This window comes from Pecten maximus, chromosome 5 (genome assembly GCF_902652985.1).
Source record: "Pecten maximus chromosome 5, xPecMax1.1, whole genome shotgun sequence".
Taxonomy (NCBI): Eukaryota; Metazoa; Mollusca; class Bivalvia; order Pectinida; family Pectinidae; genus Pecten; species Pecten maximus.
The window spans coordinates 44,720,920-44,748,002 of NC_047019.1; the positions used below are offsets into that span (position 1 = coordinate 44,720,920).

General features: G+C 32.4%; 1 protein-coding gene and 1 long non-coding RNA gene across 10 annotated transcripts in view; one reads left to right on the forward strand and one right to left on the reverse strand.

Moving 5' to 3' along the window:
• Nucleotides 1–27,083, forward strand: part of LOC117328141 — a 35,020-nt gene that overhangs the window by 1,433 nt on the left and 6,504 nt on the right. For 6 of the 9 annotated variants that reach the window (XR_004532878.1, XR_004532880.1, XR_004532876.1 and 3 more), the window contains exons 1-2: nt 1–113; nt 16,905–16,998. Coding sequence is in view for 3 of the 9 variants with exons in the window: in XM_033885533.1 (XP_033741424.1) it covers nt 87–113; nt 16,905–16,998 (121 nt within the window). In the remaining 6 variants the exon portion in view is untranslated. Of the gene's footprint in view, nt 114–16,904; nt 16,999–20,215; nt 21,162–23,142; nt 23,956–27,083 lie in introns of those variants that run through there. The other 3 variants (XM_033885534.1, XM_033885535.1, XM_033885536.1) reach the window with 3 other exon arrangements.
• Nucleotides 110–25,767, reverse strand: LOC117328143. The gene is made up of 4 exons (XR_004532882.1): nt 24,578–25,767; nt 16,122–16,198; nt 2,960–3,063; nt 110–1,882 (listed from the first exon to the last, which is right to left on the reverse strand). It is a non-coding gene; the product is annotated as an uncharacterized LOC117328143 (long non-coding RNA).

Sequence of the window (27,083 nt, forward strand, 5' to 3'; positions counted from 1 at the left end):
AAGCATAGTTGGAACTGCTGTGCCAGTAGCTTACCAGCGTATATTGGAATAGCTTGCTGATATAACGGGATCTTCGCGTCGCGACAATGTCTTTGAACGCTACAGCTTTAGAGGTGAGTGCAAATATTGACTACTTATACCTAGCTGCGGTAACTTCAAAATGTTAGATAAAAATACAAAAATATTGCACATTCGAAAAGCATTAAAACAAATTAGAAACGTAGTAAATATCATTAAGGAATAAATAGATTAGACTGATAGAATACAGTATACAGAGGTTAATTATTCAGCATAAAAAAGTAAATAAACTTATAGTACTTACTTTCGTATATAACACTATAAATTGGCTGGCATTATTTATAATTATATACACATTGTATTATATTTCATTTGCCATAATCGGCAAATCAACTTTAAAATGTAGATTACAAAAATGCACAATTAAGCAATGATTTGGTAAATATTGAGAATGAAATAATAACTAAACGCAAAACATGTTTAACGATAATTAGTTAATGTAATTACCATTTTGTTCTTTGATATTGAACTCATTTCATATTTCCCTGAATACCCTTCTGTGTTTCCAGCAGATTAGACTCCTACCATTACTGACGAGTCCTAAAAGGACGAAACAGCTCCATAATTTAGTTTTATTCATTTTTCAATATTTACTGTATATACTATATAATTCATTTAGATATGATATTCACTTGTATGCCTTCTACTAAACCTACTCAGTTTGTAATAAACGAACCTTCTGTGTTGATACAGAATCAGTAGGTATAGGCCATCTTACCACAAGTGATAAGTGGGGATTATATATCTGTCTATACAAAAACATCGTAGACAAAATATTATAAAATATTTACCATGTGTTGTAGAATTATTTAACCAAGCAAATAATACGACCACAGCTTAAATAATTGACAATATGAAATCTATACAGCAACAGCTGGTCTTAGAGGAAGTTTGTTGTAAATATGATATGATCCCAAGCATACGTTAGATAATTTTTGTTTGGACATGCATTAGTTAAATTTTATCTTTAGATCAATATGACATCAAGGTGACTCGCTTCTTTACATTATGATTTAACTAGCAATATTAAAGTTTAAAATCAAATGAAATATTGTCTGGTGTATAACCAGGATACAAACTAGTGACATATGGCGCCAAACACACGAAGGGTGTTGGTTGTAAGATAAGCCCACCTATTGGAGGGGCTCACCTCATATTTTGCATACAGGTGCCTAGTAAGGTTTTTATATGCTAAGTACACACACAAACCCACACACTCTCTTACAACCAGATCTACACATATGTCTTACTATCATCTACGTGGCAAGAGTCAGCATATCTTAATCAAGTTAGTTGTGTTTATATATTAATTGCACACATAATGCTTAAACCAGTATCAAACGAAATCCTACATAGATAAATGAATGAGGATACCAGGACTACCTTGGTAATAACCTTATGTGATATAGCTTGGTATAAAACACGATAGATGCAGTAACCCCAGATTTGTAAATGAAATATTATAATTGCAAACAGATATAACAATACACATTATACTTTACAATAGTCCCTACTACAAATGATGTGTGTGATTCATGACTACACCGGGTCATGTTTCCAGGTATATAAAGTAACAGGTAAACTGTGAGTCCAGGTAAGGAAAACGGGCGGTCCGGGAAGGTGAGCCGCCCTCACGGCAGGTGCTGCGTTCCTACATCTGTAAGGGCGAGTGTTCTGATTGGATGAGACGTGCACACGTATACACTATAACAAAGCTCTTGTGTCATTAGGTCGCTGTTCGGCCTTCCAATAAATCAGAATTCTTATTTACCTGCCGTAACGTAACTGGTCTGACAGCGCTGTCCTGTAAACAAGATAATAGTAGAACGACAAGAAAGAATGAACGACAAAGGATAGATTAATTGAAATATAATGATGGCCAATTAATGGCCACCGTTGTAAGACACGAAGGTTGTCGACAAATCGATAATTACTAGAAACCCTTAGGTAACAGAGAAATGGACATTTGTTTAGGGATATAATACAATGTTTAGAGATTGCGGATAACGATGACAACCGTTGAAACAGTAAATGATCAAGTTAGCACTACAAGGTGATATGAATATATATATATATATATATAATCAAAAATATATAATGTCCTTGTGATGGGTATACATAGTAATAATAATAAAAAACACAAACCAGAAATTCACACTAGCGCTTTCAACATGCTTTGAGAGCAAGCTCTTCAGGTGTTTTTTTTTTATTATTATATATATATATATCTTTTCCTATGAATTTGAACTAAGCTTAGGAAAAATAAACTACAACAGTAGTTATACTTTTCAGCAAAAACCATAAGAACGACGAGCTATTTGTAGGGAATTCAATGCACACCAGACAAATTTTCTTTCCCTACCTCAATTTTACCATTGTTGGGATATTATAATATACTATATTTATTGGAATTCGTTGCATTGGAGACATGAATATGTGTAGTGCAGATATTTCAATAATGTACGTGTCTCGTTAGATTGTCACCAGGTAAAGTGTCATGTCGTGCCTCTGTTGTTCCTTACTTGTCAGTTTTATCTGTCATAAAGAAGAAACCCCAGCACGTGTCATCGCTCATGACATTGCTTTTCTAGCAAATGAAAAATGAAATGAACGTTTAATTGGATACAATTACAAAATAACAAAAGTGCAGTTATATCCATTAAAATGGCTAAAATTAGCATTTCGACATTGATATCGTATCCGTTTTAAAGCTAAACATGCTTCATCCGCCCGGTGTTTGTACTGTAGGAGTGTGTCAGATCGAGTGAAGGGAGGACGCCCAACGCGTGTCGTTCACACTACACTGGGTCTTATATCGTCCACACGTAGGGGATTCCAACACTGCCTAAAGTCAATAAACCCAGCTACCCGCGGTCTATACCTGCTGAACCGGCCAGTTATAGTGGGTGCGAACACAGCATCTGTCGTTCTGTCAACTCTACCCTGAAGGTCACTGATCGGGCAGGGCTTTACACCTCAGTACATCTAAAGCAAAATATAAATATTGAAATATTTTATAATAAATATGTAAACGTGTTTAAGAAAGCATAGGATAATTCAACGGGAGAGATTAATCTCCGAATTGCTGGAGCCATGTTTAATCCTGTGATTAAGATTATCTCATAGGTAAACAGAGGTAACAGCTCAATGTTAACCTACATGACACTTAGAACCAAACAATATATCGATAATAAGGTTTCGGAACACCTTTTCAAACGATGAAAAATAGGGTCTGTTTGTTATTTTAAACATCAATGGTATTGAAACTACGTCCAAACTAAATCAATCCGTACTGAAAAGCTTTAGTTGATTTAAAGGGATTTTAAGAGATATTTTACAACGTTGCCAAGTGAAAATTTCAAACTTTGCACCTACTACACTCAATCCGGGTCTATGAAGATCAATCTACTTGTTTCTTCAATGAGATTAAGAATCCAACCAGTAGTAAGGCGTCATTTTCGGTAAAACATTTTATTTGAACTTAAGTAGAACAGGAGATTGATTTTAAGAATAGTTATCCTAATAGGTAGGGTCTTGACAATTGATATTTGTGTGTGTTTGGGTGGTGTCTTCTACCAGATATTATTGCTACTAGATATTATTAATACTAGAAGATATTATTACTACTAGATATTATTACTACTAGATATTTCCTGGACATACCAAAAGTGGAAATATATTATGAGAATCATTGCAACGGTAGAAAAATATCGCGATAAGCACAACATGTAATATACTCAGTGATATATAAAACTATATACTACATGTAAATTACTCCGTGATGTATAAAACTATATACAACCTGTAATATTCCGTGATATATAAAACTATAAACAACCTGTAATACTCCGTGATATATAAAACTATATACAACCTGTAATACTCCGTGATATATAAAACTATAAACAACCTGTAATACTCTGTGAAATATAAAACTATATACAACCTGTAATACTCCGTGATATATAAAACTATATACAACCTATAATACTCCGTGATATATAAAACTATATACAACCTGTAATACTCCGTGATATATAAAACTATATACAACCTGTAATACTCTGTGATATATAAAACTATATATACAACCTGTAATACTCCGTGATATATAAAACTATAAACAACCATAATACTCCGTGATATATAAAACTATATACAACCTGTAATTTACTCCGTGATGTATAAAACTATATACAACATGTAATACTCCGTGATATATAAAACTATGTACAACATATAATACTCCGTGATATATAAAACTATAAACAACCATAATACTCCGTGATATATAAAACTATATACAACCTGTAATACTCCGTGATATATAAAACTATATACAACATGTAATACTCCGTGATATATAAAACTATATACAACCTGTAATACTCCGTGATATATAAAACTATATACAACCTGTAATACTCCGTGATATATAAAACTATATACAACCTGTAATACTCCGTGATATATAAAACTATATACAACATGTAATACTCCGTGATATATAAAACTATATACAACCTGTAAAACTCCGTGATATATAAAACTATATACAACCTGTAATACTCCGTGATATATAAAACTATATACAACCTGTAATACTCTGTGATATATAAAACTATATACAACCTGTAATACGCCGTGATATATAAAACTATAAACAACCATAATACTCCGTGATATATAAAACTATATACAACCTGTAATTTACTCCGTGATGTATAAAACTATATACAACATGTAATACTCCGTGATATATAAAACTATGTACAACATATAATACTCCGTGATATATAAAACTATAAACAACCATAATACTCCGTGATATATAAAACTATATACAACCTGTAATACTTCGTGATATATAAAACTATATACAACATGTAGTACTCCGTGATATATAAAACTATATACAACCTGTAATACTCCGTGATATATAAAACTATATACAACCTGTAATACTCCGTGATATATAAAACTATATACAACCATAATACTCCGTGATATATAAAACTATATACAACCTGTAATACTCCGTGATATATAAAACTATATACAACATGTAATACTCCGTGATATATAAAACTATATACAACCTGTAATACTCCGTGATATATAAAACTATATACAACATGTAATACTCCATGATATATAAAACTATATACAACCTGTAATACTCCGTGATATATAAAACTATATACAACCTGTAATACTCTGTGATATATAAAACTATATACAACATGTAATACTCCGTGATATATAAAAATTATACAACCTATAATACCCCGTGATATATAAAACTATATACAACCTATAATACTCCGTGATATATAAAACTATATACAACCTATAATACTCCGTGATATATAAAACTATATACAACCTATAATACTCCGTGATATATAAAACTATATACAACCTGTAATACTCCGTGATGTATAAAACTATATACAACCTGTAATACTCCGTGATATATAAAACTATATACAACCTATAATACTCCGTGATATATAAAACTATATACAACCTGTAATACTCCGTGATATATAAAACTATGTACAACATATAATACTCCGTGATATATAAAACTATAAACAACCTGTAATTTACTCCGTGATATATAAAACTATAAACAACCATAATACTCCGTGATATATAAAACTATATACAACCTGTAATACTCCGTGATGTATAAAACTATATACAACCATAATACTCCGTGATATATAAAACTATAAACAACCTGTAATACTTCGTGATGTATAAAACTATAATCAACCTGTAATACTCCGTGATGTATAAAACTATATACAACTTGTAATACTCCATGATATATAAAATCATATACAACCTGTAATACTTCGTGATGTATAAAACTATAACAACCTGTAATACTTCGTGATGTATAAAACTATAATCAACCTGTAATACTCCGTGATGTATAAAACTATATACAACTTGTAATACTCCATGATATATAAAATCATATACAACCTGTAATACTTCGTGATATATAAAACTATATACAACCTATAATACTCCGTGATATATAAAACTATATACAACCATAATACTCCGTGATATATAAAACTATATACAACCTGTAATACTCCATGATATATAAAACTATATACAACCTGTAATACTCCATGATATATAAAACTATATACAACCTATAATACTCCGTGATATATAAAACTATATACAACCTATAATACTCCGTGATATATAAAACTATATACAACCTGTAATACTCCGTGATATATAAAACTATATACAACCTGTAATACTCCGTGATATATAAAACTATGTACAACCTGTAATACTCCATGATATATAAAACTATATACAACCTGTAATACTCCATGATATATAAAACTATATACAACCTATAATACTCCGTGATATATAAAACTATATACAACCTGTAATACTTCGTGATGTATAAAATTATATACAACCTGTAATACTTCGTGATATATAAAACTATATACAACATGTAATACTCCGTGATATATAAAACTATATATACAACCTGTAATACTTCGTGATGTATAAAACTATATATACAACCTGTAATACTTCGTGATGTATAAAACTATATATACAATCTGTAATACTCCGTGATATATAAAACTATATACAACATGTAATACTCCGTGATATATAAAACTATATACAACATGTAATACTCCGTGATATATAAAACTATATACAACCTATAATACTCCGTGATATATAAAACTATGTACAACCTGTAATACTCCGTGATATATAAAACTATAAACAACCTATAATACTCCGTGATATATAAAACTATATACAACATGTAATACTCCGTGATGTATAAAACTATATACAACATGTAATACTCCGTGATATATAAAACTATATACAACATGTAATACTCCGTGATATATAAAACTATATACAACCTGTAATACTTCGTGATATATAAAACTATATACAACCTGTAATACTCCGTGATATATAAAACTATATACAACATGTAATACTCCGTGATATATAAAACTATATACAACCTGTAAAACTCCGTGATATATAAAACTATATACAACCTGTAATACTCCGTGATATATAAAACTATATACAACCTGTAATACTCTGTGATATATAAAACTATATATACAACCTGTAATACGCCGTGATATATAAAACTATAAACAACCATAATACTCCGTGATATATAAAACTATATACAACCTGTAATTTACTCCGTGATGTATAAAACTATATACAACATGTAATACTCCGTGATATATAAAACTATGTACAACATATAATACTCCGTGATATATAAAACTATAAACAACCATAATACTCCGTGATATATAAAACTATATACAACCTGTAATACTTCGTGATATATAAAACTATATACAACATGTAGTACTCCGTGATATATAAAACTATATACAACCTGTAATACTCCGTGATATATAAAACTATATACAACCTGTAATACTCCGTGATATATAAAACTATATACAACCATAATACTCCGTGATATATAAAACTATATACAACCTGTAATACTCCGTGATATATAAAACTATATACAACATGTAATACTCCGTGATATATAAAACTATATACAACCTGTAATACTCCGTGATATATAAAACTATATACAACATGTAATACTCCATGATATATAAAACTATATACAACCTGTAATACTCCGTGATATATAAAACTATATACAACCTGTAATACTCTGTGATATATAAAACTATATACAACATGTAATACTCCGTGATATATAAAAATTATACAACCTATAATACCCCGTGATATATAAAACTATATACAACCTATAATACTCCGTGATATATAAAACTATATACAACCTATAATACTCCGTGATATATAAAACTATATACAACCTATAATACTCCGTGATATATAAAACTATATACAACCTGTAATACTCCGTGATGTATAAAACTATATACAACCTGTAATACTCCGTGATATATAAAACTATATACAACCTATAATACTCCGTGATATATAAAACTATATACAACCTGTAATACTCCGTGATATATAAAACTATGTACAACATATAATACTCCGTGATATATAAAACTATAAACAACCTGTAATTTACTCCGTGATATATAAAACTATAAACAACCATAATACTCCGTGATATATAAAACTATATACAACCTGTAATACTCCGTGATGTATAAAACTATATACAACCATAATACTCCGTGATATATAAAACTATAAACAACCTGTAATACTTCGTGATGTATAAAACTATAATCAACCTGTAATACTCCGTGATGTATAAAACTATATACAACTTGTAATACTCCATGATATATAAAATCATATACAACCTGTAATACTTCGTGATGTATAAAACTATAAACAACCTGTAATACTTCGTGATGTATAAAACTATAATCAACCTGTAATACTCCGTGATGTATAAAACTATATACAACTTGTAATACTCCATGATATATAAAATCATATACAACCTGTAATACTTCGTGATATATAAAACTATATACAACCTATAATACTCCGTGATATATAAAACTATATACAACCATAATACTCCGTGATATATAAAACTATATACAACCTGTAATACTCCATGATATATAAAACTATATACAACCTGTAATACTCCATGATATATAAAACTATATACAACCTATAATACTCCGTGATATATAAAACTATATACAACCTATAATACTCCGTGATATATAAAACTATATACAACCTGTAATACTCCGTGATATATAAAACTATATACAACCTGTAATACTCCGTGATATATAAAACTATGTACAACCTGTAATACTCCATGATATATAAAACTATATACAACCTGTAATACTCCATGATATATAAAACTATATACAACCTATAATACTCCGTGATATATAAAACTATATACAACCTGTAATACTTCGTGATGTATAAAATTATATACAACCTGTAATACTTCGTGATATATAAAACTATATACAACATGTAATACTCCGTGATATATAAAACTATATATACAACCTGTAATACTTCGTGATGTATAAAACTATATATACAACCTGTAATACTTCGTGATGTATAAAACTATATATACAATCTGTAATACTCCGTGATATATAAAACTATATACAACATGTAATACTCCGTGATATATAAAACTATATACAACATGTAATACTCCGTGATATATAAAACTATATACAACCTATAATACTCCGTGATATATAAAACTATGTACAACCTGTAATACTCCGTGATATATAAAACTATAAACAACCTATAATACTCCGTGATATATAAAACTATATACAACATGTAATACTCCGTGATGTATAAAACTATATACAACATGTAATACTCCGTGATATATAAAACTATATACAACATGTAATACTCCGTGATATATAAAACTATATACAACCTGTAATACTTCGTGATGTATAAAACTATATACAACCTGTAATACTTCGTGATGTATAAAACTATATACAACCTATAATACTCTGTGATATATAAAACTATATACAACCTGTAATACTTCGTGATGTATAAAACTATATACAACCTGTAATACTTCGTGATGTATAAAACTATATACAACCTATAATACTCTGTGATATATAAAACTATATACAACCTGTAATACTTCGTGATGTATAAAACTATATACAACCTGTAATACTTCGTGATGTATAAAACTATATACAACCTATAATACTCTGTGATATATAAAACTATATACAACCTGTAATACTTCGTGATGTATAAAACTATATACAACCTGTAATACTTCGTGATGTATAAAACTATATACAACCTATAATACTCTGTGATATATAAAACTATATACAACCTGTAATACTCCGTGATATATAAAACTATATACAACCTGTAATACTCCGTGATATATAAAACTATAAACAACCATAATACTCCGTGATATATAAAACTATATACAACCTGTAATACTCCGTGATATATAAAACTATAAACAACCATAATACTCCGTGATATATAAAACTATATACAACTTGTAATACTCCGTGATATATAAAACTATATACAACATGTAATACTCCGTGATATATAAAACTATATACAACATGTAATACTCCGTGATATATAAAATTATATACAACATATAATACTTCGTGATATATAAAATCATATACAACCTGTAATACTCCGTGATATATAAAACTATATACAACCTGTAATACTCCGTGATATATAAAACTATATACAACCTGTAATACTCTGTGATATATAAAACTATATATACAACCTGTAATACTCCGTGATATATAAAACTATAAACAACCATAATACTCCGTGATATATAAAACTATATACAACCTGTAATTTACTCCGTGATGTATAAAACTATATACAACATGTAATACTCCGTGATATATAAAACTATGTACAACATATAATACTCCGTGATATATAAAACTATAAACAACCATAATACTCCGTGATATATAAAACTATATACAACCTGTAATACTCCGTGATATATACAACCTATATACAACATGTAATACTTCCGTGATATATAAAACTATATACAACCTAGAATACTCGTGATATATAAAACTATATACAACCTGTAATACTCCGTGATATACTAAAACTATATACAACCTGTAAACTCCGTGATATATAAAACTATATACAACCATGTAATACTCCGTGATATATAAAACTATATACACCTGTAAAACTCCGTGATATATAAAACTATATACAACCTGTAATACTCCGTGATATCATAAAACTATATACAACCTGTAATACTCTGGTGATATATAAAACTATATATACAACCTGTAATACTCCGTGATATATAAAACTATAAACAACCATAATACTCCGTGATATATAAACTATATACAACCTGTAATTTACTCGTGATGTATAAAACTATATACAACATGTAATACTCCGTGATATATAAACTATGTAACAACAATAATACTCCGTGATATATAAAACTAATAATTCCTGAATTTTAAAAAAAAACACCCTTCCCGGGAATAAAAATTTACCCCCCGGATAAAAAATTCAACTGTAATTGTGTTTAAAAAAACCCTGAATCCATTTAAAAATTCCGAAACCTGTTTAAAAAAAAACACCTAAAACCCGGGAAAAAAAAACAAACCCGTAAACCGTGAATTAAAAAAAATTTAAAAATGTAAACCCGTGAAATTTTTAAAAAATTTTTTAACCCAAATACCCCGGAAATTTTAAAATATAAACCCTTAAATTCGTGAATTTAAAAAAAAACCCCAAAATTCGGATATTAAAAAATTCCCCCAAAAAATCCGTTTTAAAAATAAAAATGCTCCCGGTGTTAAAAAAAATTTTAACCTGAAAAAACCGGAATTTAAACAAAACCCCCGGGTTTAAAAAATTTAAACCCCTGGGTCCCCGGGGTTTCTTGAACAAAAAACCCTGTTAAAATAACCCCTGAAATTTTTTTATTAAACTCAACTAATCCCGGTTTCAACACCGTAATACCCCTGAGTATCTAAAACCCCAAATCCCGGATATATAAAACTATAAACAAACCCGAAAACTTCGGATTTAAAAAAAAAACTAACCCTAAAAATTTAAAACCCAACCCCTGATATAAAACATATCCAAAATGTAATTTTCTCGTGTTATAAACTAAAACAACCTGAATACTTTTTGATTATAAACAATAAAATGTAATACTCCCTGAATAAAAATATAAAAAAACCCCAAAAATAAAATACCCCGTAAAATTATAAAAAACATATAAACCCTTAAAACCCGTGATATTAAAAAATAAAACTATAAATTTTAAAAAACCTTATACCCTGAATATTTAAAAAAATTAAAAAATTATACCCTGATATATAAAACTATTAAACCTTAATTTCTCCGTGGGTAAAAAATAATACAACCTAATACTCCCGGGTATATAAAATAATACAACCTAAACTCCCTGATATATAAAAAAATATACAAGTAAACTCCGTGATGATATAAAACTATATACAACATGTAATACTCCGTGATATATAAAACTATATACAACCTATAATACTCCGTGATATATAAAACTATATACAACCTGTAATACTTCGTGATATATAAAACTATATACAACCTGTAATACTCCGTGATATATAAAACTATATACAACCTATAATACTCCGTGATATATAAAACTATATACAACCTGTAATACTCCGTGATATATAAAACTATATACAACCTGTAATACTCCGTGATATATAAAACTATATACAACCTGTAATACTCCGTGATATATAAAACTATATACAACCTGTAATACTCCGTGATATATAAAACTATATACAACCTGTAATACTCCGTGATATATAAAACTATATACAACCTATAATACTCCGTGATATATAAAACTATATACAACCTGTAATACTCCGTGATATATAAAACTATATACAACCTGTAATACTCCGTGATATATAAAACTATATACAACCTGTAATACTCCGTGATATATAAAACTATATACAACCTGTAATACTCCGTGATATATAAAACTATATACAACCTGTAATACTCCGTGATATATAAAACTATATACAACCTATAATACTCCGTGATATATAAAACTATATACAACCTGTAATACTCCGTGATATATAAAACTATATATACAACCTGTAATACTCCGTGATATATAAAACTATATACAACCTGTAATACTCCGTGATATATAAAACTATATACAACCTGTAATACTCCGTGATATATAAAACTATATACAACCTTGTAATACTCCGTGATATATAAAACTATATACAACCTGTAATACTCCGTGATATATAAAACTATATAACAACCATTAATACTCCGTGATATATAAAACTATATACAACCTGTAATACTCCGTGATATATAAAACTATATACAACCTGTAATACTCCGTGATATAAAAACTATATACAACTGTAATACTCCGGTGATATATAAAACTATATACAACCTAAAATACTCCGTGATATATAAAACTATATACAACCTGTAATACTCCGTGATATATAAAACTATATACAACCTGTAATACTCCGTGATATATAAAACTATATACAATCTGTAATACTCCATGATATATAAAACTATATACAACCTGTAATACTCCGTGATATATAAAACTATAAACAACCATAATACTCCGTGATATATAAAACTATATACAACCTGTAATACTCCGTGATATATAAAACTATATATACAATCTGTAATACTCCGTGATATATAAAACTATATACAACCTGTAATACTCCGTGATATATAAAACTATATACAACCTGTAATACTCCGTGATATATAAAACTATATACAACCTGTAATACTCCGTGATATATAAAACTATAAACAACCTGTAATACTCCGTGATATATAAAACTATATACAACATGTAATACTCCGTGATATATAAAACTATAAACAACCTGTAATACTCTGTGATATATAAAACTATATACAACCTGTAATACTTCGTGATGTATAAAACTATATACAACCTGTAATACTTCGTGATGTATAAAACTATATACAACCTTAATACTCTGTGATATATAAAACTATATACAACCTATAATACTCCGTGATAGTATAAAACTATATACAACCTGTAATACTTCGTGATGTATAAACTATATACAACCTATAATACTCTGTGATATATAAAACTATATACAACCTGTAATACTCTCGTGATGATATAAAACTATATACAACCTGTAATACTTCGTGATGTATAAAACTATATACAACCTATAATACTCTGTGATATATAAAACTATATACAACCTGTAATACTCCGTGATATATAAAACTATATACAACCTGTAATACTCCGTGATATATAAAACTATATACAACCTGTAATACTTCGTGATATATAAAACTATATACAACCTGTAATACTCCGTGATATATAAAACTATATACAACCTGTAATACTCGTGATATATAAAACTATATACAACCATAATACTCCGTGATATATAAAACTATATACAACCTGTAATACTCCGTGATATATAAAACTATATACAACCTGTAATACTCCGTGATATATAAAACTATATACAACCTGTAATACTCCGTGATATATAAAATTATATACAACATATAATACCTCGTGATATATAAAATCATATACAACCTGTAATACTCCGTGATATATAAAACTATATATACAATCTGTAATACTCCGTGATATATAAAACTATATACAACTTGTAATACTCCATGATATATAAAATTATATACAAACTGTAATACTCCGTGATATATAAAACTATATATACAACCTGTAATACTCCGTGATATATAAAACTATATATACAATCTGTTATTTACTTGATGATGATTGTTGTTCCTTTTTCCATTGTTCCATAAAAATCGATTAGATCCAAGTATATGTCCAGACTACGGAAATATTTAACTCATGAATGATTACACAAATGTACAAACATCATGTTGTCATCCAATACGAATATCATACTTGAGATATTTTATTTATTAAACAGTCATTAAACTGAGGCAAACAGGCCCGCAGTTTGATTTAGTATTATGTAAACATGTTTTTTTCTCATCTCGTTCTTGTTTAGTCATCAATTATACGTGCATTTATACTAAAGCTAATAAAGTTTGAATTAAATTGAATATAATTCTTGAAAGTTGCATGTCTTTCGTGCAGTGAATCCATTTTTACGTGAAATCGTGACTTAAGCTGGTTGAGGTATGTTTTGTCTGATACAATGTTTAAATATGTATTCATCAAATATTCCGAAATATGCGCAAATCTATTAATTTAAATAAATGCTTCGTTTTGTACGTTATTTCATTTTTCAACACATTATCATGCAAGCCAGCAAACGATTTCAATCATTTCCAAAAGTTAACGACTTATAGAGAAAGACGTACAATGATATATAGAAACTACTTTTAAAATAACACGCCTGTGTTATGTCGGCACGGTTACCTTCTAATTTAGTATACATTAAACTTTTCCATCTTTAATATCAACTTTCTATATAATATTTTCATTTTTGATTCCCTAATTATACTACAAAACCATTTCCACATCAAAATAATCATTTGAGGCTATGTGTTTAACGTATTCAACTGTGAAATCACTTCCTAGTAAAGAATCCTTTTAACTTCAAGATATTTTTGTCTCAATAAATTATGTATATGGGAAGTTACTCCTAGTCAGCGTGGCTGAAGGTTACACATATAACTAGATATTGATCTTTCAAACAAAATATAACTTTAGTAGGATAATATCGATTTGTTTTCTGAGCTATTTGTGCTTTACAAATTGAAGTCGGCAAATAGACAATGGTACCCAAGGTTAGACTACAATACCGCTCTAACTTCCGAAATATATTGCCCCATGTGGGCCGGAATTATTTAATAAAGAATTGTATTGTATTATATACCACAGTACCCAAGGTTAGACAACACTAATACTTTAACTTCCGAAATATACCACAGTACTATTGTATTATATACCACAGTACCCAAGGTTAGACAACAGTAATACTTTAACTTCCGAAATATACCACAGTACCCAAGGTTAGACAACACAGTACCCAAGGTTAGACAACACAGTACCCAAGGTTAGACAACACAGTACCCAAGGTTAGACAACACAGTACACATGGTTAGATGATAATCTACTGTTTGTATTATTTTCTTGTTAACCTTGAACTCGGAGCATTTGATGACATTGGCGCAGATCTGATATAATTCCATGATTTTAGTAAAAACTGTTAGTAAGACATTGAATGTGTTATTTGACGAGACATAGAAGTAAGACGTCTATAAGTGACCCAGTTGGTAACATTATACTTGTTGTCGTGTGGACGTTTTTCTATTTTCCATCAGGTTATATTTCTCCTGTTACCGGTACATGCCTGTCTATAATTTAATATCTTCAACAGGGGACTTAGAATTATACGAACCTGCTGGATTAAGTGATGTCTGACTATTAGACCGTCTACACAGTAGTTCTAATTAACCCAAGTCGGCATCTGTGGCACTGAAAAACAGAGGATAACAAATAGTTAAACTATTTTTTAAAAAGTCCATACGCATTTACTTATACAAAGAGAAACTACGTGTTCTCGCACATACGATACACTGAAAGTCCTCGTCAATACCAGCACATATTATAGTTTCAGTGCAAGTATCTGGACATTGGGGAATACATCACCGACTTATGGAGATGTTTAACCATTGAAAAGTCGTCTGATTAATTCTGTATTTAAGACAAAGGAAATTTACTTGAAACGTAATCGGGAATATATGAATTATTTAGTCTTTATACAGATAGATATGGATATTAATTATGTAGTCTTAATACAAATAGATATGGATGTTTATTATATAGTCTTTATACAGATAGATAAGGATGTTAGTTATTTAGTATTTATTTGGTCTTTATACAGATAGAAAAGGATGTTAATCATTTAGTATTGATACAGATAGATAAAGATGTTTATTATTAAGTCTTAATACAGATAGATATAGATGTTAATTATTTAGTCTTTATACAGATAGATATAGATGTTTATTATTAAGTCTTAATACAGATAGATAAAGATGTTAATTATTTAGTCTTTATACAGATAGATATGGATATTTATTATTAAGTCTTAATACAGATAGATAAAGGTGTTAATTATCTAGTCTCTATCTAGTGTTTTTACAGGCCTATATATAAGAATATTTTCTGATTCTTTCAGTGCTCGTCATTTGAGAGTCACTACTCGGTGGATGTGACGTCGGCCGTGACACAGAGTGAACTCCTGTCAGACAACTACTACCATGAAAGTCCAGGTACGTCATTCAGCCTACTACATCTTTGGTCATTTGTTTATTCTCTACTTTGTTATCTCTATCGACTCTTGAAATTAACTCAATCTCTACCCTAACTCTGTTAGTACTTTCGCGCGTATAGAAATAACATAAAGCAGGCGATAGGCCTCCTGGTTGTTATGATCTTCGTCGACTTCAGCAGGCAGACAATATTGAGTAGGTGTAGAAAGGTGTGTTATTCAAGAACATACGGAAGTCACAGTAATCTTCGGCAGCATATTTAAACCAATTGCCATGTTATATCTCGGTAGTGATCGTGTGATACTTATCGCCGGGCATCATCTTGACACTAACGACCTTACTTTTTTATTCTACCATTATACCTGAAGTGCTGTTTCTCCTTTTGTATATTATATCGTACCATTGAGTTAACAAAACAACTAATAACGGTTCATTAGCGTATGGAGGAATACTGTATTCGTCCGTCAAAAGAGTTTTTATCAATAGTATACAAATTCCTGGATTCTGTCTCATCTGGTCTGATAACAATGAATTGTCTATGATACATCTCCTCTAACTACATGTTCATACCTACTAATAGGCTCATACGGTTTGACGACAGTGGATGAATGTACGACTACTTAAAAGTACGTTAAACTGGCAGATGACATTCCAGTACATACTTGTATCGTAATTGAACAACGATCGGCTAATCGGGATCAATTAGTGATAGGGTAGGAAAGGTGTCCAGTAACCATTGTATTGTTGACTGGTTTTACCGTGTTATGTCATAATGACGGTCGTTCCTGCACTTGTCCTTATTGGCAGCTGTGACACTAATCTACCTCGTCATACAAATGACGACTGACCACGATACCTACCTGGACTCACCTGTCCAGAGATGCCCTGCCCATATGCCACCTGCTTTGTCTGACCCCTACAGGTACCCGACACCTTTTGGTGCCAAATCTGTCAACAGCAGCAAACGATGTCAAGGAAGGTGTAGGTATGGCATAGATGGTCAAAGGTGTCAATTGATTACCATTTTGAGGCATGTGTACACTGACCATCAAATGCGATAATGCCATTGTAACAATTGGGTGACCACTAATTTCTATCTTATCCTTATCCGAAGGTTTCTGAAGTTTTATCGGTTGGAGATCTCGCCATGTCCTCATTGTACAGACTTTGGTTAATGAGTTGATACAATTATTTAAAGTCCGTATTCGTCCTAATGGGCTCTTCGTCATCGTCTATAAAAAAAACATACCATAGGCTCGGGTGACATTGTTACAGATATTTGTTCCGAGATGTGGTAGAAATAGAGTGGATGACAGAATAAAGGGAGTAAAGTCCGACAACTGAGCTGTTCTAAGTCAATCCTGGTATACTGGTTAGTGACTGTGTCTTTAGGATGGTGTTTGTGGGTGTCCTTCTCCTGTTAACTGGTTTATTGTCATTAAAATAAAACGATTAAAAAAACGAAAATGAAAGTTCCTTACAAACTTCACACTTTAACAAGTCATCGTCATTTTAAATGAAAAATTTGACTAAATTTACGGAATATTGGTGGAAATGAAGACCTATATAGGTCTCTGGTGGAAATGAAGACTATATGTAATTGCTTACATGTACAGTACAAGAAAATTATACAATTCCAGCAGAACGTTGATCAACTAACACCTTCGTGCATAACTTGGTCGTCTCTGATAATTAGGGTGTCTTGTGATAACTAGGGTTTGTCTGTGATAACTAGGGTGACAGTGATAACTTAGGTGACAGTGACAACTTAGTTGTCTGTGATAACTACTTGAAGTAAAATGTTCTTATTTACTCTCTATTTCTCCATATTTGTATATATATATATATATATATATATATATATATATATATACCGTAGCGCAGTAATGCTCCAGGGTTATGACCCCGACACGGCTGGTACACCACACAGGTGTTCAGTCAGGTAACCTGCTCATCTACCTGAGTATTGTTATTGTTGTTCAGTCTATTTCTTTAAAAATAACATGAAATATGACAGTCAGGATTTGTACAATCAAATGAGGTCGTTCATGGATATGAACTTGTAATGCCGTCATTTCCGGTGAACAGGTGCGTCACGGTTTTATGCTGATTGTGCTAAACCTTCACGTGACGGAGGCACGTTCCTGGAGACAGACTGCATTACACCAGAATTTTAATCGTATTGCACTCTGAATCAATCGACATGCTCCGTTGCTCATATAAATGTATGTGTGAGTGGGCTGTTTGAAGTGCTGTGATCCAACTTGCGTCCAAATATCATCTTGTTATCTCGGTAAAGATTAAAAAATCATTAGTAAAGGATGAATATTTATTTTGAATGCAATATCTCTTATATCAGTTTGTGTGATGTTCAAAGTTTAGGCGAGTTAAGATCATAGCCTGTAATCATACTGGTGGACTACAATGGATACATGTATGGTTCGACCTAAAGCTCGTCCTACGTACCCACTTCAATGGATACATGTGTGGTTCGACCTAAAGCTCGTCCTACGTACCCACTTCAATGGATACATGTATGGTTCGACCTAAAGCTCGTCCTACGTACCCACTTCAATGGATACATGTGTGGTTCGACCTAAAGCTCGTCCTACGTACCCACTTCAATGGATACATGTATGGTTCGACCTTCAATGGATACATGTGTGGTTCGACCTAAAGCTCGTCCTACGTACCCACTTCAATGGATACATGTGTGGTTCGACCTAAACCTCGTCCTACGTACCCACTTCAATGGATACATGTATGGTTCGACCTAAAGCTCGTCCTACGTACCCACTTCAATGGATACATGTGTGGTTCGACCTAAACCTCGTCCTACGTACCCACTTCAATGGATACATGTGTGGTTCGACCTAAACCTCGTCCTACGTACCCACTTCAATGGATACATGTGTGGTTCGACCTAAACCTCGTCCTACGTACCCACTTCAATGGATACATGTGTGGTTCGACCTAAAGCTCGTCCTACGTACCCACTTCAATGGATACATGTGTGGTTCGACCTAAAGCTCGTCCTACGTACCCACTTCAATGGATACATGTGTGGTTCGACCTAAAGCTCGTATGGTTCGACCTAACGCTCGTCCTACGTACCCACTTCAATGGATACATGTATGGTTCGACCTAAAGCTCGTCCTACGTACCCACTGTCATGGATACATGTATGGTTCGACCTAAACCTCGTCCTACGTACCCTCTGTCATGTTACACTTCATCACTGTTGTTTTTGTCTACACGAAACGTAAAAGTCGATCTCGAGATATCTAAAATATCTTGATTATATGGACAGAAAAAAGAGGTTCTATTTAGAGTAAGCGAGTTTATTTCGAGGCGTACATATGATAGCGTGTTAGCCAATTGGTGCAAGTGGAACCTGGCGACGGAAGTAGAATTTATATACATTATGTACATCTGAATAGAATCTAACAGAAACAAAACTACAATTTATAGTACCAGGTTCACGATCTTCGAGACCTATATATCTCGTTCCTACACGACATCGAGTTGCTAAAAGTGATATTTCGGACGACCTGCAGCCAAACAAGACGTTTTAAAAGTGCATGTTAAAACACCAACATATTCTTTAATTAATAATTAAGAGAAGTTAACAATTGTGGCGACCAGATTACTACATAATATTCTATTGTATTGAAAAATGTTACTGGTGTAATGCCTCTCATTATGGCGCTGACGACGACTGGTCGTGAGCAAGGTGTCTAATATTTATCACGCTTTCGATTTTAATTTGAGCAATATCGATTAGATGTTCGAGAACTGACGCCCCTAGCCGGGCTTCCTGGGAGACGGTGTGGGCAAATTAGGGGCTATTATCACGGGGAAGGGGCCAAGCATTCCAGCACACATGTGTGACGACTCTCTCACACCGTCAGCTGTGCAGCAGGCCCCTCCTTTGTTGTGAACGGACGGGGTTTTGTATGCGATAGTAGACAGATGTGTACACACACTGGATGAGACGTGGAGAGACGTGGAGTGCCGAACAGCTGGTCCACAGCCCCATTGTATATAGTACGGGAAAAATACATGTGTTAGTGTTTACACCTCGCTAGTAGTGTGGAGCTCACGGATTTACAGAGGAACGAAAGAAAAACTTACTCGGAGAATTAAGATGAAATACTGCCCAGGTTCGTATGGTTTCCAAAATGTTTAAATACAATGGTAATGTGATGGTAAATACACTGTCTTTTAAACTATTTCAACTAACAAGACGCTAGCGTATCTATCGAAAATAACGAAGAGAAGTATACAGGATCAAAGTAATAAATAGATTTATACAGGATCAAAGTAATAAATAGATTATACAGGATCAAAGTAATAAACAGATATATACAGGATCAAAGTAATAAACAGATATATACAGGATCAAAGTAATAAATAGATATATACAGGATCAAAGTAATAAATAGATATATACAGGATCAAAGTAATAAATAGATATATACAGGATCAAAGTTATAAACAGATATATACAGGATCAAAGTAATAAACAGATAAATAGATTTATACAGGATCAAAGTTATAAACAGATATATATACAGGATCAAAGTAATAAACAGATATATATACAGGATCAAAGTAATAAATAGATTATACAGGATCAAAGTTATAAACAGATATATACAGGATCAAAGTAATAAACATATATATACAGGATCAAAGTAATAAATAGATATATACAGGATCAAAGTAATAAACATATATATATACAGGATCAAAGTAATAAACATATATATACAGGATCAAAGTAATAAACATATATATACAGGATCAAAGTTATAAACATATATATACAGGATCAAAGTTATAAACAGATATATACAGGATCAAAGTAATAAACATATATATACAGGATCAAAGTTATAAACAGATATATACAGGATCAAAGTAATAAACATATATATACAGGATCAAAGTAATAAACAGATATATACAGGATCAAAGTAATAAACATATATATACAGGATCAAAGTAATAAACATATATATACAGGATCAAAGTAATAAACAGATAAGTATAATAAACATTAATATATATACAGGATCAACGTAATAAACATTGCAGTTCTTTTTATTATGAAAACAACTTGGTGTAAACTATATCAATTTATTAACAATTTTAGATATCACCTGTCAAATTCTAATCTTGATTTAAGTCATACAATTAACATACATTGTATGTATCTTGATTGGCATATACACGTATGGTAGCAAGATTTAACTAAGATTTGTTGGAAAAATCTTTAATAATACTACATTGTACTTTAAAATGATTTAAATATACCGAGAATTGATAGTGTAAGTTATTTTATATACGGTTAAGATAATCATTTGTTTAGTATTCCAACACCACAACGGCATGACCTTTGTTTCTCATTATAACACAAAGATCTACAAAATTGACACGAAATTTCTAAAGCGTAGACGGAGGATTAAAATTATAGCGACATCCAAAATAATGCCGATTGATATTTAATGACTATTTGGGAATAAAAATGGTGCGTTACTAAGGTCTGACTTTCATATTCATACAAAAAACATGTATTTAAAAAATGACTATTTTTTGATGACATGTCCTCTGTTCCTATACATACTTTCCATAACTCACGATTTGATGAACTTTACATGACAGAATGGGAAAAGATAAACTAAAGTTACTAAATTATATACAAAACTGTAGAAGCCGAAAATTTAATGGGGTGTTCTGAAATTTGACGATGTTCTTAATCGTCTGTTTAAACATTGTGTGGTGTTATTTAGATTATGCTTTTCTTCTCAAAGTTATTTGTTGTGGAATGAGGTAAGAAATGAAGTAATATGTTACTGACGCACTCCGATACATTTGTATATAACAATAAGTGACTTAACCTCGATAACAATCTTTATTTGTCTTGAGGATATACATGTCATCGACACCAGTCAGCCCGGGCAGAGCAATTCACTGGGACATTACTAAACACCTAACATTACTAGTTGATAGTAAAATGATTAACTTATAAACAGAGGGATTAACCCGATAGTGAGGCTTTATATACTTCATTCTGAGACCGTTCAAGAAGAAACAATTTGAAATGAAATGGTATTCATCTTCTACGTCATTTTTATAGAAATGACAAAATCTAATAGTCAACGGTCTAAAGCATGCCTTATTTCGTTTTATTTGGAAAGAAACCGGAAATCACTTGTTCAGCACCCACATCTTGGCCTCCTTGACGTACCGGTTCAGGCTTAGATATTTGATTATACTGACGGTACTGCAGGTATACTGAAAGGGTAGTATGGTGATAGCGAACTCCTTTATTGTAACACGTCCCATTTAGTCTATGTCTCAGCTGTTACAAACGTGATCGAATGAAAGATATCGATAAAATGGGATTGAATGGTGTCTCTCGGCTGTTGAGCTAAATATCACAATCCCCCTGAAACAACACACATGCCGTTATACGGCCGGTGACGTCGTTCATTCGCTGACTCTATCGCCGACCTGCAGCACGACCAAGGGTCGCCCTGTCAATTATCAATATGGTTGTTGCGTCCTTAACAGAAAAATGTGAAAAAAAATCAATCACCTTGGTTTTTCTACCATTGATATGTACTTGGTCGATAAAAGAAAACGCTTCAGCTTGTCTGCATGCCTGCCTGCATGATCTGGAAGCTGCCACCATCAGCAGGCTTAGCCCCGAGTACTCGACGAGTAGCTGGGTTTATGGGAACCAGATGTGAACGAGAGCAGCGTCAGCTGTACGTCCATTCATTGCTTCACTCTACCTCCCGTCCCCCAGGCCTTTCTCGTGCACACGTGTGTGAGTTCCAAAGCTAATTTCGTTGGGATATGTGCTCGTTCGTGCTAAACTTTGTGGATAAAGAAGCTTAAATCGTACTTTGTACTTATGTGTGTGAAACAACGACGGATGATTTGAAGGTATGTTTTTGTCCGTGTTTTGTGTAAGGCAATAATGAACTGTTTATTGCTCTCTGGAAATAGGAAATGATCGGCATTATTAGCGGTCCCATTGCTGCCCTTATGGGACTGCCTCAGGGATGCTGGAATGTGGTGGGAACTAAAACAGTCAGGTTATGCGTGTGGGCATGACTATTGATGCCTGTGACGTACAGGTGATGTTTGTATGTAAGAGCCTGTACTATGTTCTTGTTATATACGGAAGGGGCATTGGCAGTTTTCTTGGTTTCTATCAAATACGGAAGGGGCATTGGCAGTTTTCTTGGTTTCAACAAAAGGTATGATATGCTGTGGTGCTTTTGTGCTAGAAGTTAATACTCCATTCCCAGTACGGTTGGTAGAAAGGTGAGCGATAAAGAGACTCATAAATTGGTTGCTATGCCTTATGTCTTTGTTTATATCGTTTTGTATTTCCCTTTTATTACCTAAGATTCCATCTCTACTTGGCCCATTATGTTTTGCGTTCGGTGATCATCAAAATGCATGTCAGCTATCTTATATAGTAGATTTTGATCACAATATATTCCAGTTTTCGGAGATTTATACAGTGCAATAACACGAGACGTTTAGCACTGTTACTTACTGTTGTATGACACATCACGCCCCGGGTAGATCCCATTCTGTTGTTGTTCAGAAGTTGACAAACACCCCATATTGTCCTCTGAAATGCGGTGACACTATAATAATGACCCATATCCGGTCAGTGTCTTTGACCTCTGTCGTTACCCATGACTGACCAATGGGTAATTCTACCTTATATCCCATCCATTGGTCATCCTTTTGAACTACCTCTAATGTATAGGGACGTAATGTATACTACGACTCGCACGGACGTGACAATGGACAATTTTTGTGGGCGACAGTGAATTGCAAACCTAGACAATGAACGATGATGTCTGTATTTGGCGATCTGGTCTCCTTTATTGTACATACATATATACAAAGCTACCCTATTGTGATATACATTATGTCGTCGGCGACTTCTGAACATCTGCTCTCCAAGGGAGGCTCATTGAACGCATCAAGGTCAACATTGACTCTCGTGTCGGCACTTTTGTACACGACCTTACAAAACATGCCCCTCCCACGCAGACTAACTACACCTACAAACCCAAAACGACACCAATAGAAAAGACAATTCAGTACATTACTATACCATGCCCAACAAGGTTCCCAACTAGTAAACATGACAGACAAAAGACAGGGAATAGCGGCTTAATGATCGAAAAATAGAGCATACATGTGTAAGGGAGGGAATATGGAAGGGCATTGACCACATAACCTTGACTAGGGATGTATTACACTAGACCACATAACCTTGACTAGGGATGTTGTATTACACTGTATTGGTCACATAACCTTGACTAGGGGTGTATTACAATGTATTAACCACATAACCTTGACTAGGGATGTATTACACTGTATTGACCACATGACCTTGACTAGGGATGTATTACACTGTATTGACCACATAACCTTGACTAGGGATGTTGTATTACACTGTATTGGTCACATAACCTTGACTAGGGATGTTGTATTACACTGTATTGACCACATAACCTTGACTAGGGATGTATTACACTGTATTGACCACATTAGCTTGACTAGGGATGTATTACACTGTATTGGCCACATAACCTTGACTAGGGATGTATTACACTGTATTTGCCACATAACCTTGACTAGGGATGTTGTATTACACTGTATTGGCCACATGACCTTGACTAGGGATGTATTACACTGTATTGGCCACATGACCTTGACTAGGGATGTGTTACACTGTATTGACCACATAAACTTGACTAGGGATGTATTACACTGTATTGACCACATAACCTTGACTAGGGATGTATTACACCGTATTGACCATTTAACCTTGACTAGGGATGTTGTATTACACTGTATTTGCCACATAACCTTGACTAGGGATGTTGTATTACACTGTATTGGCCACATGACCTTGACTAGGGATGTATTACACTGTATTTGCCACATGACCTTGACTAGGGATGTTGTATTACACTGTATTGGCCACATGACCTTGACTAGGGATGTATTACACTGTATTGGCCACATGACCTTGACTAGGGATGTGTTACACTGTATTTGCCACATAACCTTGACTAGGGATGTATTACACTGTATTGACCATTTAACCTTGACCAGGGATGTTGTATTACACTGTATTCACCACATGACCTTGACAAGGGACGTATTACACTGTATTGACCACATGACCTTGACAAGGGACGTATTACACTGTATTGACCACATGACCTTGACAAGGGATGTATTACACTGTATTGGTCACATAACCTTGACTAGGGATGTATTACACTGTATTGGTCACATAACCTTGACTAGGGGTGTATTACACTGTATTGACCACATGACCTTGACAAGGGACGTATTACACTGTATTGACCACATGACCTTGACAAGGGATGTATTACACTGTAAACCTGGTTCAAAGTTCCAGCTACAGCCAGAAGACATGATATTTGAGAAATAAGTCTCGTTGGATAGAGTTTATACATCGTATAGTTATTGATCCAATAAAACAGTTAACTGACCACTGTCCAATGTGTGGTTTACTTTTCATACACTGACCTCGATATATCCCAATGGTATTGTGTTGGTTGGTTTCCTGTTAAAATGTCTGTTAGACCACCATGACAATGCTTAGACATTTCCTTGTGACCAGGAACCCAATAGAGTTCAACCATGCCAGTTGATTGACAGGTATTGCAATGAATCAATAAAAAATAAATATTCATATTATTTATAAGGTATCATACACGTTATTGGAAATGCATCTATTAACTTCAAGCTAAGATTGAACACATTACTGGTCTAATTAAGCCGGTTAATGATATAGAGTTGAGAATAGTACATTGAGGTCTGAAGTATTAGAATTGGTGTGTAATACCCATGCAGAAAAAAATAACTCGTTAGCTTGTTTGCAGCAAATAAAGGATGAAAGCTATCAGGATAATTAACCTATATAAGCTAAAGAAAATATCCTTTAATTTCAATTAAGTTTGGGATGTTCCGAAGTCGCATCTTTCAGATCATATGTAACGTTTTGC